Raw genomic sequence first — 16,183 nt, 5'->3', positions numbered from 1 at the left:
TATATAACTGTACTGGTTTTTAATTTATATTGAATTTTAAAAATATATAATCAAGGAAAATGAAATAAAACATTTAAACATGAAAATTTAAGTTATATTTATGTTAATGTAGTACATATTTCTGCCACATTATAAACTTAAGATAGATCAGCATTACAAATATATAAATGATGAAATAAATTTATTTCAGAAGAAAATAAATTCTACACCCAACTCATTCATTTCATGAACCTTTAAATGATCTTTAGCACTTCTTAAAGAGAAATATATAAATATGCAGATTGATTCATTTTTATGTTCATAATGTGACCCCAATTAAAATCCCAAGATAGCCAACAAACCAAACTTTCAAAAGCATTTATCTACTGTACATCAATTGTAGTTTAAATTCTGTAATTTCACATTTACATCATTTCCAAGGCAAAATAATTTTAAAAACAAAATGTTAACAGCAAAATTGAACCACAGTTATTCAAGAAATACTCAACCTTCTAAGGCCTAAAGATTGGATTCCAGAAAACTCTTGTTAAATTAAGTTCAGCTGCCAAACATCTTTTCATGTGAAACATCACAAATATCTGTAAAGCCACCTATGTAGACTAAAACTATAATATATGGATTAACTTTGCTGTGTTAGTGCTGTTATAAACTGATGAATCTTTTCACAAAACACATATTCAATAATCATAAAAATCTGAATTATTGTTCCAATGAATATTTTTCCAAACTCTATTTTCTTCTACTAGAGACTTTCAAGAGAAAACTACGAACTCATTATTTACAAGGGTGACTTCCATATTTCCCACTTCTTTCAGCAGGACACCTAAATACATACATTGATTAAAACAGACTATGACCAAAGGTTTTTTTGGTTTGATATACCTAGACTGCTGCTGCTGCTGCTGCTAAGTCAACTCAGTCATGTCCAACTCTATCCAACCTCACAGACGGGCTCCCCCGTCCCTGGGATTCTCCAGGCAAGAACACTGGAGTGGGTTGCCATTTCCTTCTCCAATGCATGAAAGTGAAAAGTAAAAGTGAAGTCGCTCAGTCGTGTCCGACTCTTCGCGACCCCATGGACTGCAGCCTACCAGGCTGGTCCGTCCATGGGATTTTCCAGACAAGAGGACTGGAGTGGGGTGCCATTGCCTTCTCTGATACCTAGACTGGCAGAGGTTAAATTTTATAGTCCATACACACAAGAGTTAATCAACCAAATAAGATGCCAGGTAAACTCTGGGGCACAACACTTAACCTTAGGAAAACTAAAAAGCTGGAAAAAGCTATGTGACTCTGCTATTTAAATAAACCATCTCAACTACTAAACAACGGAACTAAAAAATTCAGTGGTTAGTTCACAGTCCCTCTAGTGTTCAACTAGTTAAATTAACAGTCTCAAAATGGTAAAGATTGCTGTTTATTTCATAACTATTAAATCTGTTCCACATATTAAATAAAATTGAATTTAAAAAAAAAACAAGGTACAAAAACATATCAACAAACTCTGAAATCTTTCCCTTAAATCATTCAAGTTAAGATATAAAAAGAATGAATGAATTCAGAATCATCTTCCACTGCAAGATTGATAATCAAGCACCCAGCATGATGCCTGGCACATAACAAGTGAACTATAAATATTTGATTGTTGTCTGGTTCCTACTTTCAACATATAATTATTTCAAGCCATCATTTATTTTTGGTTTATTACTACTATAAAATTAGAAACAATAAGCATAAATAAAAACTACTCTGCAAATAAAAAAAACAAAATGTGGAAGAAAAATAGGCTTATTATGGCATGTAACATGAATCTGTAGTAATCCTTGTTAGTCAAATATTCCTGCCAATTGTCTATATGCAACAGTCAATAAAAAGTAGAAAACACTCTGGTCAATTAATAATTCACATACACCATACACTTACCATAATTTTCAAGGATCAGATCACCATCCCTATTTAGAATAATACAGAATACAATTTTAATTTTTTATTCTAAAATCCCTTCAGCACAGGCATAAGTATTATCAACCATCCTTGTACTGCCAAACCCAAAAAAACAATTATGAGACAACTTTTTGAAAAATCAAATGGCTACATGTTAATTTAACTAAGATGACACAGACAATGTCAGGTGAAAAAGAATTCAAATTTTATCTACAGGCAGAAATTATGACCAAAACTATGAATTATAAAATAAGTTCATAAAGATTTAAATATTTTCAAAGCAGAGTTCATTAAAGGAAAAGTATGACTATGAAAAGCATTGATTTACACAGCACTTAAAATCTATGAACTTTCCCTAGTTGCTTCATGTTGTATCATAAAGTAAAGCTGTAATTCCCATAGTATAGACAAGAATAAGTCAAAGCAAATTTAAATGACTTGTCTCTAACGAGACAAGTATCACAAGGAGAGACAAGTTGTGAAAATTCAAAATTTTTTTTAGTTTACTTATCATACTTACGGTCTCTACCTCTATAAAGATAAAAAATAATAAAAGAATGCTCAATTTCTTCCTGGCCTCTGCTACATTTTGGATATGTGAGAGTGAACAGGAGGGAGTAATTCACAACCCATGACCTATACTTCTGCTGAATGCCAGCTGAGCTAAGGCGACAAATGGAAACAGAGTTGTAATGGTTCCTAGCCAAGAGGTTGTGATTGCTGAAGATGGAAGGGTTCTTCAAGCATTCTCTGTGAGACAGGGCTGCATTTCATGTGTGGTCAAATGGAATTTCAATTAACACAGGAAATTCAAGTAACTGCCGGTATATATGCAAGTACATTTACAAGCATCTTTGGAGGGACAGATCAACTCTGTGAATAGTTTTCGAAAAATGCCATTTTAGAATTATAGAACTAATTAAGTAACAACTTGCTATCTCAAATGTTTAGAAATTAATAGAACCAAAAGGCTATCTTTCTAACAAAAGAACAAAAGATGTATATTGACACACACACAAAAAGTCTGTCAAGGATTTCACTGAAAATGTTTGCCTAATAGTATACTAACTCATTTTATCATGTAGTCTATAGACATGATATTTAAAGAGGTCAGTAATTAAGGATTTCGGAGTGAGAAAGCTCAGTGAAAGCTTTCAATCTGATTCTATAGGAAAATATGCAGTTTACCAGTGAGCATCTCAGCCAAGCAATCTTAGCTAATGATTTCTACATAGCAAATATGAACTCTAAGATTGGGCTGGCGATTTATAACATAGAGAGGACAGCCAAGGTCATTCAATCTGTGACATAGTTATAAGTTAACAAGGCTTCTGACACATAAATATCATTAAGCACTTTAATCCAATAAACAGTGCTCTTCCAAAGCCCCTGTTCTACATGACACAAGCTTTTTTCCCACTGCCCAATACTTGCTATCTACGAATGAATAAAATAATTTATGGAAAATAATTCAATTCAATTAAGTTTAATAAAACCTTTAAAATTAAACTATGAAAAGCAATAACTCCCCCCAAAAATGAAGAAAATTATACTACTATCTTCTTAATTTGGACTTAAAAGAGAAATCAATGCAGCAAGAAAATCTTTCAAATGTGGTCATATACTTTCTTTACAGGTCTTCTGTAAGAGCATGTTTTCCTATGCGATCCAGAATACTACAAGGACTTCATAGTGTGCAATGATGCTAAACTGATAATCTTCATACAAACTTTTCTTGCACTCATTCATTTACTAATTAACTTATCCTCTAAATATGTGCCAGGAATTATGTTGGTCCTGCAGTTACAACAATGGGCAAAGTCAGATGCAGGTCTTACCCCCAGCACATTTCACAGCCTACAGGGAGCTTCCCATCTCATCCTATCCAAAACTTCCCCAAATCCCCAACTACCTATTAAGTCCAAACTCCTCAGCCTAGTATTTAAGCTCCATCACCATCAGGCACAAGCACGCAGTTTCAATCAACTTATCTTTAACTCTTCCCCCACAGATACTGCAAACTTTCCTACTCTGTCTCTTTGCACGTGCAATTTCATATACCTGAAATGTTCTTGCCATGACACAGTCATATACCCAAATTCTACCCACTCTTTAAAGTTCAGCTTAAGAATCAATTGTTCCTCAAAGTGCTGCCTCTTTCCAAATAACTCCAATAAGACTGTGTGTGTTCCTCTCAGGACATTTGCAATAATGCTCTAGGTACATGTGTTGTGTCCCCTATTAAGAGTGTCTGTTTCTGAAGAACACAATATGTTTCTCATTCATTTCATATTCTGTACAGCACCTAAAATAATGCAGACTCAATAAATATCTGCTGGCTAAATACATGATGGTAACTCTAAATATTAAAGATCATTAAAGAGCAGTAATACTTTACAAAGCTGAAAGGATGCTTTAAAAACATCCTTTTGTACGTTATTTTACTGCTGTTACAAAATACTATAAATTGAAACATGGGGGCAATTGAGCTGAATCAGTATTCCAGGACATCTGAGGAAGATGTTCTTGCCCAAGTGTATTCTACCTCATTGCCCAACCATGCTGTGCATCAAATTGATATCTGTGCACATCAGGACTAATCACAGAGAGCGCTTCATTTAAGTCATTTAACCCTTTTATTGGTAAAATTTGCTTTGAAAAATTGTAAGTCACTCAGTCGTGTCCAACTCTTTGCGAGCCTATGGACTACAGCCCACCAGGCTCCTCTCTCAATGGGGATTCTCCAGGCCAGAAAACTGGAGTGGGTAGCCAGTCCCTTCTCCAAGGGATCTTCCCTACCCAAGGATTGAACCCAGGTCTCCCACACTGCAAGCGGATTCTTTACCATCTGAGTTACCAATGGCTTATGCTTATTAAGAATAGGTTTAAGGGCTCTGGCTATCTGAGTTCTGGTTAATGAAACCTTTTCTATAGCAACCAGGTATGTGTTCCAACCCCAGATGTGCTACTGGAATCAAGGGCTCCTCCTTGTTATACTCTTCATGAAACCAAGAAACGGCGTGATAAATGTCTCCATAAAAGTCACTGCCAACAAATGTTCCTTCCTTCCTAAACAGAGTTGCATGTAATTTGTCCAAGAATGCCAAGGCAGGCGCCCTTTCCATTATTAATATCTGCTAGGCTACTTTTAAAATAAGTTAAAAATACACTGCCTAAAACTGAACTGACAGTATCCAAATTTTTCTCCTTTAGACTAAATATATTTCAATGTGAATAATCTGCCCTCTTATAAATAGCAAACATCAAAGCTGCTTACATTTAAACAAGCCCAAGATTACCAGTAAGAAAAATAATCTTAATGAAGAGACCTCATCTTGATGATGTTCACACTTTCCTTCTTCAGGCAGTCACTCTACAAATATTTACTTATCTCCAACTGAAGGCATAGAATAAGCCTTCAAGAAGATGAGCAAAAAGTCTTACCTCCCCCTAAGGCTAGTAAAGCCATAAATAAAGCTAATGTTTTAATGAAATATATTTTCCATATGACATTATATTAAATATGAGGAAGGGGTTTTTCATGACAAATCTGTGAATGCGCTACCTTTCAACTTACCACTGTATACACACAATCCTTTTCAACACAAAAGCACTCTATCCAATTTTTAATCTTAATATTTGTTTTAAGTCAAGCCAGTTTTGCTGCATGATCAACTGCAAACCACAGGTATTATTCTACCACAACAGCCTGGCAGCTGGCTCATATTCAGTTACACTATCACAGCGCGCACACACACACACACACACACACACAAGACTAACTGTATGATCATGTGGCTACTGCAGAAGGCCTTCAAGCTCAATCCTAGGTGGGCCTCAAGAGGATAATGCTTATTCTGTTGAAGTCACAGACAAATCACAGTACCACAGAGCCAGGATCAAAACGAGACCCAACTATACCAAGAGTACATTTAATCAATATTGGGTTTATAAGAAATAGGTATGTGGCCCAGTACTTGTGGGAAATTGTACAGAAATATGTACACAGATGAAGCAGTAAAGAGAATTACTGAACACTTACTAGCCATAATGATATTCAATGAAAAACTCCTCAGGTAGCATCAGGACAATTTTAGGCATGAAATATTTAAAGCAACAGAATCCAATTTCATAATTCTCTAGTGCTTAAAACATTTCTAAACCTTTGAGATCTTTTGGGAGGAGGGAGGAAAGAAGCATATACTATGTGTTATTTCTGCCATTAAAACATTTTTTATACAGAACAAAAAATTCTAGCTCCTAACTGAATCATTTTGCTGTTCATCTGAAACACTGCAAATTAACTATATTCCAATATAAGATACAAATTCAATTTAATTTTTAAAAATACTAATAAATAAATAAAGTCAAAAAAACATAAGCCCTATGTCCAGAATTAAGCAAGTCAGTGCTCTATCTGTAAGTTCAGAAAATAGATTTTATTAGATACATAGATAATAGAACTCTAATAGTTTATTTTAAATGATATGGTAGAACTGAATTACTCTATGAGTAAATCACACAGTTTATGTTATATAGAGCTTTAGAGACAATAATGGTTTTAATTAAGGCATAAAGTATGGATCTGAGTTCCATTACAACTAGTGATATGACTAGGTCATGGACTTTTATAAGCATCCATTTCCTTGTGGGTGTGCTAACTCAAATGTATGAATGGACAGGACACTCAAGGAGTCCTCTCAATGATGAACCACCAAGATTCAGCCCACTTTCTTCCTTCCTTTAAAAAACCTAGTTTTATTTTAGAGACTTCTAATTTTATCTTCTATACAAAACACTTCAAACAGTAAGACTGACTGAATATGTCAGCAAAGGATTTTCTTGTAAAGTGTGTAGCAAAAAGTGTTTTGTTCTCTAATGTGTAATTTTATATCTATATCACTCAATTTTAATCTCCAAATACGTATTTTTTCTTGAATTAATTAGGCCTTTAAATTAACTTTTTCTCCAATTTAGCACATTTTAATTTCTTAGATCAATCTCTCTGAACAAGAGATAAAGAAATTGCTTTACTGGACAAAGAAATCTTTATAGTACTTTAATGCATAGGAACCTATTTTAAATCTTAAAAGTATTCTATTAAAATAGAACAAGATTTTGAACCGTGTTCATCACTAAAACTACTTACGTATCAAGCAAAAAGAAAAAAACAAAAGCTGGAATACACCGAGAAAGTTTACCTACTTTTAGGTTAATTTGCAACCCTACTTGTGGTGGTGACTTTAACACCTCATTACTGGGGAGTTTTATTCAGGTTTACTTTATAGAGTAGGTAATTTTATATATAATGCTTATACATACTTACCAAAACATAAATCTACACACACACACACATACCCTGCAAATCAAATGATTTAACTTTTCCCTAAAGCAACCATCTTTAAAGTATAATTTTTCTTACCGTTTAATTTTCATATCATTAGAACATAAGTCCTTTACATGCTATTTCACTACAATCTCTATATAAATGTCTCATTTTTCATAGAAAAAACTAATTACATGGTTCAGTAAGTTGCCTGTGGTAACACATCGATTTTATTTACATTCAAAAATTAGACTTCAGCTTATTCTCTCAATTTCAAGCACATTTAGCTTAATAATTCTATCTAATCCATTACATCTTTTCTTATTCTTCATATGAAAGAATTCTGAAATCTTAACCATCATTTTACAATATAAATTTACTGCTTACCAAAGTCTTAATAAGTATTTTACTTTCTCTTTTAAAAATAAAATGTATAATTTTCTATTAAATCTTTCAGTAATTACACACTAGAATCACTTGTATAATCATACAATGAAAACTATTACTATTTTATAGTTTTTTAGCAAGCTAATTCTTTCAAAACAAAACACAGTGAAAACAAGGAATACTTTATAACTACTCAGAACTAGCTACCATTTACCACTCGGTTCATGTTTTCCATCAAAGTGTTTGCTTCTTTTGAAACATAAATGTATTTTTCTATTATCCTCCACAAAGCAAATATGAAAATTAAAGTAACATTTACTTTTCAGATACACTGTGTTAACAATCTCAAGAATTATTAATGCCATGTAATGAAATCTCCATATAAATGTTGATACATAAAATATTAATATTAGAAATCTAGAATGTTGTAGAATGGTATAATTCACTTGTTTTCAAAAACATTAGATTTATACACTTGAAGAATAAATAAATGCAAACAATGTGAAAAAAGCTTTTTCAATCTAGCCAGAGATTAATTTTAATGAATCATAAATGAACTATCAATAATGACAAAACAGATATAAAAGCAGAGTGGAAAGTCAGGGATCAGAAGAAATTTCTTTAGAAGAAAAATTCAAACTAAATGACGTTTTACCTAATTTCATTCCTATTAATTTTATATGTAAAGGTGTCATTACGTTCAGAGAAAGCAATTCTTTTTCATTGCAACTGAGAATAAATCCATTTACAATGCTGACTAAAATTCATTTCATTTAGTCAAAGATAATCAGAAATCACCAAAACCCAACTGAAAAATCACACTGTTAAGATACACATACATGGTAATACATTCCTGTGTAGACATACTTCATTGTCTATGATTTTATGAAAACTCAATGCCAACACTTCTCTTTTTAGTATTCTAAGCAATAAGTGGCTATTAATTTTCAGAGTTTGGCTTGATCAACATAATCTGCCTTTGCGAGCTCTTGAATGTTTTTCATCCTTTCTTCTCTCCTCTGCCTGCCCCCCATCTTTCTCATGACTTCAGAACAATCTTCATTTGAACTTTTAACTGCTTTTGTAAAAGCAGATGATTGAAGAAGTACTCTGTCTTTAAACAGGTTCAGGTTCTTCCTCAAGCCAGAGTGAAAAGTTATGGGGGAAAATAACAATCACAGTCTCAAAGTTTTGCCCCAAACTTAACAGTTACAAAAGTAGGAGGGCATCTTTATACTGGATATTTACACCTCACTGAGAATCAAAAACAGAAATAATAATGCCTTAACTAGGTTTCAATCTTCTCACATCATCAAATAATTCAAAATTTCAAGTGTATTTATTATAAATCAACCTTATGAAAGGATAAACCATGCTATGTTAGAATCATTTAAGAGGTTTTTCATTCATTCATTCAATGAACGTTATTAAGCACATACACAACTAATCTGTGTAAGATACTTCTTCTGGACCAGGAGTTCTTTGGGTCAAGCCATCTCCAATCCCTAGAAGTCTGTGCTTGCTCTTTGTATGATTTTGGGACTCAAAGATTGCATGTCTTTCCCATTACTGACTAACAGGCAATGAAATAACCAAACAATTGTGTTTATAAAATGATTCTGTTTGGTAAATAAGAAGTCAATTTAGCATAATATATTATTCTCTAAAAATCAAACTGAAAAATGTGGCAAAGAATTTAGTCAAGCAAAAACAGCCCAGTTATAATAAAATAAAACGGGCAAAAACTATCAATATAAAGTTTAGTACATAGTCATTGGTATTTTTCAATTTAAATCTGTATCCTAAACTAAAAACATTTAATAACTCAATTCAGAATAAAATATTACAATATTATGGTCTTCCTGCCCATATTCAATATCTTATATATAATCTTTCTAATTATCTTTCTTGATCAGAAACCTGTAACAATTCCTCAAAATCTATCAGATTAAGTCCTTGCTTCAGTGAACTCCACACTATGGCCCACCTCCCCACTTTTTGTTTCCCCCAACTATCTCACTCATATCCCACGTTCTGGGCAAGCCTGCCTCTTCCACAGTTCATTCACTGCCTGAAGGCCCATTTACAGAGGCTACTTTCTCTGACTAGGGCAAATTCCATTGCAACCTATGTAACAGATGTATCCTGTAAGACACCGCAAGCCTCACAGCCTCTGGGCTTCACCCCTATCTCCCTATCTCTTTCCCTGAAGTCGCATCTGGTACTTCTGCGAGATCCCTAACTTAAACATTTGGAGCTTACTCCACTATATCATCATTATGGACTCATTTAGCTGCTTCCCCAGTAAGACTGTGAGCTCCTTAAAGATGAGGATTCATTTTTACACATCCAGGGCTGATCACAGCTCTTGCCTAATAGAGACTAAATAAACAGACCAGAAACCAAGGTTTCTCACTAGGACTTACAGTGTTCTTGTGAAAACTTTATAGAACACTTATTTATGCATTAGTCCTGGAATTGAGGGCTTCCCTGGTGGCTCAGACGGTAAAGAATCCGCCTGCAATGCAGGATAGCTGGGTTCAATCCCTCGGCTGGGAAGATCCCCTGGAGGAGGACATGGCAACCCACTCCAGTATTCTTGCCTGGAGAATCCCATGGACAGAAGAGCCTGGCGGGCTACAGTCCATGAGGTCGCAAAGAGTTGGACACGAATGAGCGACTCAGCACAGCACACACCTGGAACTGAATGTTTGCTAATGTGGAAAGCAGTCAATATACTGTATTTCTCTTATATACTTACAGTGTTCCCTGCATTATACATATTTGTGTGCCTGTCTTATATCCTTTTCAGACTATAATTTATCAAGGGTAGAGATTTCAAAACCCTATAATTGGACCTGCTGATACAGGTACTTAGAGATGGAAACAAGGAAGGAAATACTTGTATATTCAGTATTCAGCCAGTGTCCTTTGATACCTCTATGTGGAAAAGGCAGTAAAGTTACAAATCTACATTACAGGGATCCAACAGAGTCAAATCTTAAAGTTCTGACCTCTTTACAACATAATTTAAGGTCTGTTATGAAATTCTGTTTACAGACTCTATCTAGACAAATTTCCTATGAATAGGAACATCTTCACTGCTCTCAGTTTATTATTCTCAGTTATTCGACATTAACAAACTCAAAAATGATTACTTCAATCTAAAAGTATACTTTAAAAAACTAGTATTTGACAAACATCAGCAAATAGTGAATGTTATACCACATAGACCAACTGCCAAAATGTTTTCATTTTAACGTCTGAGTTAATTGCTGGTACTGAAGTAGCAGCAGTAGTCACAATTCTAGATTAGCTTGCTCTCTGTGCTTTTCTGAGTACTTAAACATTTTTTATTCTTGTAACCCAGTTTAGAGTGAGGAAACTGAAGCACGAATAAGGTAAATAACTAAACCAAAGATACAGAGCAAGCAAGTCAATAAGCAGGGATTCAAACCCAAACCTCTGAACCACTATGCTATACAATATAAACAACAACTCCCTGAACAAGAGCCCAAAAGTGTTCATCCAAGTGACAGAGACCAGTTATAAACGTATCTTAGTCTTCTCATAGACTATTTCATAGGTATTTTAAGCAATTGAACAAAAAATGTAATATAAAACTATGTGTATCCTACAGGATTGTTCTCCTTCTGCATATACTTAAATACAATGCTTTGTGACATTTCTTAGTAGAATGCTATTTGGGCTTAACTGTAAAAACAAAGGTAAATGCCTAATAGCATAACTAAAAAGCATTTTTTTAAAGGACAGTAAAATGTCCCTTAAAAATAGAGAATGCTACAAATAATGGTACCATTATCTTAATATTAAAGGACCCTGACAAAATTTACTTTAGTCAAAATGGAATCATTCTTACACATACTAGAGAATGAAACAGATCGAAAGTATCCTAAATCTGTGTGACTGCCATTACAATACTCCCCTGGTATCCTTTTTTCATGATTGCTCTACATGTCATATTCTCCCTCACTTGAAACAAAGCAGTCTTTATGTCACTCGTTTTTCTAATTAAGTTTCATATATTTCCTAATATTAGTTGAAACGTGAAACTACTCTTTGCAACCACTTTTACCTACAGAAAAGATCATTTGCCTTGATCTAATAACTTTCACACTTTCAACATGTTAAAAAGAGTAGATGTACTTAACAAAGTTATGATTGTTTCATCACGCTAATACTTCCCTGGTGACATACCAAAAAATAAACAGTTTACACTGTTTTCAGACTCAATAGGGAAGAAAATTAAAACGCAATCATTCTCAGGCGAAAACATTCATAAGACACCGTTAAGTGAAAAGGGCTGAGTTAAAAAACAGTATGATACCACTTTCATTTATACACAGAAACACCAAACATTAAAACTCTGCTTTAGACTTCGGGATTCTTGTTTTTTTTGTTTTCTTCCTTTGGCAGTTCTGTTTTCCTAACTTTCTAATTAAAGTGTAATATTTCTGTAATTTATAAAACGATCTAAAAGAATTTAATCTTAAATATGTACCACAAAAAACACTTAAAACATGAACAAATGTACATAGGCAATCTATAGCAACTATAAAATATTCAAACAGGCTACATCTTTTCGTTAACACAGTAACAAAATTCATGAGAAATAACACAGTAACTTAGCAAGTTATTTCTAAAAACACTGACCATGTGCCTTTTTGGTATGGATAAATAACTTTATACAACAACTAAATAAGCTTAAGTAATAGTTGGGCTTGGTTTCATCTTCATTATAAAATGATTATTTGTGTTGCTAACAGTAAAGACCAGACCAAAAAGTTAAAACATAAAGGATCAACAGGGAAAAAGAAAGAGAGTGAGACTGAGTCAGAAACAATCACAGAAAATGAAGGGGAAAGAAATGGAAAAAAAAAAAAAAGTTATATTCCTCTACCATGTGTGCAAAATACTGTGAAAGAAGAAAAAGATATGCTTTGATACTTAAATGGACAAATATAAATGCTATCTTTTAGGAGGTATTTTATTTTAAAAACTCTGATTAAACGGAAACCAGATGTTTAAAACTAATTTTACCTGAGTTCACTGCAAACTACATGTAATAAGCTTTGAGATGTACATAATTCTGAGATTTTGCTGACTAACCAGCTAGGTAAGCAATCTTACCCAGAATAGATTCTTATATATATATAAACCAAATACTCTAAAAAACTATGGGAGAAAGGTTTGAGCTGAACAAATGGACCATAAAGTAAACAGCTCAATTAGTCCACTGTGGTTTACTGCCCTCTGGCTGTTGTGGCAGGAGATATCACAGATAAAAAAAAGTGGCTGTAAAGAAAAGCCAGGAAGGTGTCAAGCAGAAGTTGGCGGGAAATCCTTTAGGGAAATTTAGATGCTTTAAAATAGATCCTCAGATACATTAAAATTAGTTTTACTCCTTCCTATAAAAAAAAATTAAATATACGCAGTAACAAAACATTCAAACACTAACCAAAATTTTTCAACCACAAATTAATAAGAGTAATTTAGCCATTATAACGGAGAAGGCAATGGCACCCCACTCCAGTACTCTTGCCTGGAAAATTCCATGGACGGAGGAGCCTGGTGGGCTGCAGTCCATGGGGTCGCTAAGAGTCGGACACGACTGAGCGACTTCACTTTCACTTTTCACTTTCATGCATTGGAGAAGGAAACGGCAATCCACTCCAGTGTTCTTGGCTGGAGAATCCCAGGCACGGGGGAGCCTGGTGGGCTACCATCTATGGGGTCGCACAGAGTCGGACATGACTGAAGCGACTTAGCAGCAGCAGCAGCAGACGTTATAAATGCTGGCTCTAGGAGACTAAGTCCAAAAGAGTTAATGACCTATCCGAACTAAAAATCAGAATTAGCCCTGATTTAGAAAAATTCTTTAGCATACTAGACGAAAACATTTAAGGAAAGAGGTAAAAAAGTTTTACTAGAAATTCAAAGAATATCAATAAAATTTCCTCTGGTTATAAATTGGTGGTAAATACAAAAAGTATTGATAGCTCAGAAAAATCAAAGTCTTATACTAATTCAAAATTTCCAGATATCAGAGGTAATCTGAAGTTAAACATTAGGCAGCATTAGAGCAAATAATTCCTGGAATCACCTACTTACATAAAAAGCAGGAACAAAACACAGGAAAACATGCTACATCAAAACCAGAGTAGATTCTTTACATAAATCTTTCTTTAAATATACTATGCAATGACACCTCATAGTTCTGTCCAATAAGGCTTGCACTAAGTTTCTATTATCACTTTACAATTTTCCACCAGAGCTCAGCTGGCAAAAACTATAACAGCACGAGTCCAAAAAGAAAAAAAAAATTCTTTTCATTTCACTGACTTGCTCTAATAACTCACATTTCACTATCATTTTAATACAGTAGATCTTAGCCTCAATTCCAACCCAAACACCCAGGGGACACTATACTTTAATAGAGTGGCTCTCAAGGTACTGAGTCCCAGTATGAATGGGAAAGAATCTGAAAAAAAAACAGGGGTGGAAAGAAGAGGGGTGAGAGTAAAGAGGTTCCTTTGACACAAATCCATTAAATACTTGGATTTTTCTTCTTAGCAAGTCTTAATAACCTTTTCAGAATTTACCACTATTCAAAACATATATAATGCAGATAGTTTTTAAGAAAAAACAAAAAACTTACCCTGTAGTTCATGATGTATTACACCCACTAGATTGGGTTCGTCTCCCCACCAGAATATCCATAACTCTTTGCAATCTGGTTTGACATCACGGCGCCATACACACAGCAAGTTGGCTTGGAGACAGCGGATGAAACTTAACAGGATTGGATCATCTTGGGCTGGGGCTGAAATTATGGGTCCACAGTCCCCGTGCCCTCCAAAATTGTACCTACGCCATTTGATTCCTGTGAGTTCAGCCTGGAAAAAGAAAATTACAATTTTGACTGTTTTCTTCACATAAAGAACACTAAAAACAGGCTTCAATACAGAAAAATAAATCTGCTAAAAATAATATTTACAAATTTCTGTCAATCCTTGATTTTTTTTAAGGGGGTAGAAAGTTCATTTCTTCCTATCAAGATTTCTAAATACATTATGTATCAAAATACAGCAAAAAAGTAATCATTTCCTGTTGAACCGTTTTTTATCTATTATTTACTATAAAGTCCCTATACATAAAACTTTCTATATTATTATTCCTTATTTAACTCATAAATTACATTTAGAAATCAAGAGTCTGTAGAACTGAAATAATTTCTTTCAAAGAATTTCCTCAATTTCATCCCATCCAGAAACTATAGTTTAAATCTTTTTTAATTGGGGAAATACAATGCAGTAACATAGTACTTCATTATGAAAGCCAAAATAACCTGCTAATAAACTAATGGAATGTTATCGGCAATTTATTCCTGCTATTTAGTGTGTGGCACACAGAAAACCTTTCCTTCTATAACAATTCCCTAGTGCAGTTTGGTCTTTTGTTTTTAAAACACATTTTGAAACATAGTAACTTTAAACCAGCTGAGAGCAGATCCTCTATCTTTGATCTGTCTTGAGAATTTGTATTCTAAAATTTCTTAAGTATTAAGTTTAAAAAGAACGAAGTTTCAAGGATGTTTCAACACAAACAAAAGCTGAATTCCTTACTTGACTAGGAACTACAACTATGCATTCAAAACTGATAGTAAAACTTATTCATAACATAATTCTGTACCAAAGAGTCCATGTATCCCTTGCATTTAACCCTTACTCACTCATATTGCCCCTCCTCACACCACTCCCAACCACCAAGTTAATAATTTTTGTCAAGTTGCTTTTTGAAAAACAAGAACCACAGGTGAGAAAAGTAACTGTTACCTTCTACTAGCATAACTAAAACAAGCTGAAGTCCTAAAACAATCACTATAAAGAACATCTCCAAGAAAAAATTATCAGTTTTCTTCAATCCCCAAAAAAGCATCACTAAAAGAAAATGATTCCAAAAATACAAACACCCAAACTAGAACTGTCTGAAATTCACTAATTTTTCCTTTCACAGTATGAGATGTGGAAATCTAATCTTTAATGAAAATTCTCAGTAAAACCTGGTCTTGGCATCATTTAGGCTTTCTCTTTGGACCACTTGGTTTTTCCTCCAACTAAATATACCTGGCCAAGGAAAAGGTTCAAACAAAAAAGTAAACTAATCACACAAGAAATAATTATTTTCCATTATCATATGAGAAATAATTATCAGCATACTTTCCTGTTTTTCTGTACCTAAACATTTTGAAGTTTACATGTTTTCATATCCTTTTTCATTTACTATAAATATTTTTTATATTACTAATTACCATTCAAAAATAATATTTTCATACTACTCACTGCTTGGAGAAAACAATTTATTCAATAACAACTGGACAATCTTCATTTTTCTCACTATTATAATTATTATAACTGGAGAACATCCTTGAACATTATTTTCCTCAATTATTTCCTTAGGAGAGATTGTTTGATGCAGAATTACCAAAGACTACAAATATTTTAG

General features: G+C 33.7%; 1 protein-coding gene across 3 annotated transcripts in view; it reads right to left on the bottom strand.

Moving 5' to 3' along the window:
• The window catches only part of MED13L (mediator complex subunit 13L), a 282,978-nt gene that overhangs the window by 236,519 nt on the left and 30,276 nt on the right, over window positions 1-16,183 (bottom strand). For 2 of the 3 annotated variants that reach the window (NM_001192468.2, NM_001369918.1), the window contains exon 2: window positions 14,337-14,574. In NM_001192468.2, the coding sequence (NP_001179397.1) occupies window positions 14,337-14,574 (238 nt within the window). Of the gene's footprint in view, window positions 1-14,336; window positions 14,575-16,183 lie in introns of those variants that run through there. The other variant, XM_059876003.1, reaches the window with a different exon arrangement.

The sequence above is a fragment of the Bos taurus genome, chromosome 17, assembly GCF_002263795.3.
Source record: "Bos taurus isolate L1 Dominette 01449 registration number 42190680 breed Hereford chromosome 17, ARS-UCD2.0, whole genome shotgun sequence".
NCBI classification, from domain to species: domain Eukaryota; kingdom Metazoa; phylum Chordata; class Mammalia; order Artiodactyla; family Bovidae; genus Bos; species Bos taurus.
This window is presented reverse-complemented; position numbering and strand designations above follow the sequence as displayed.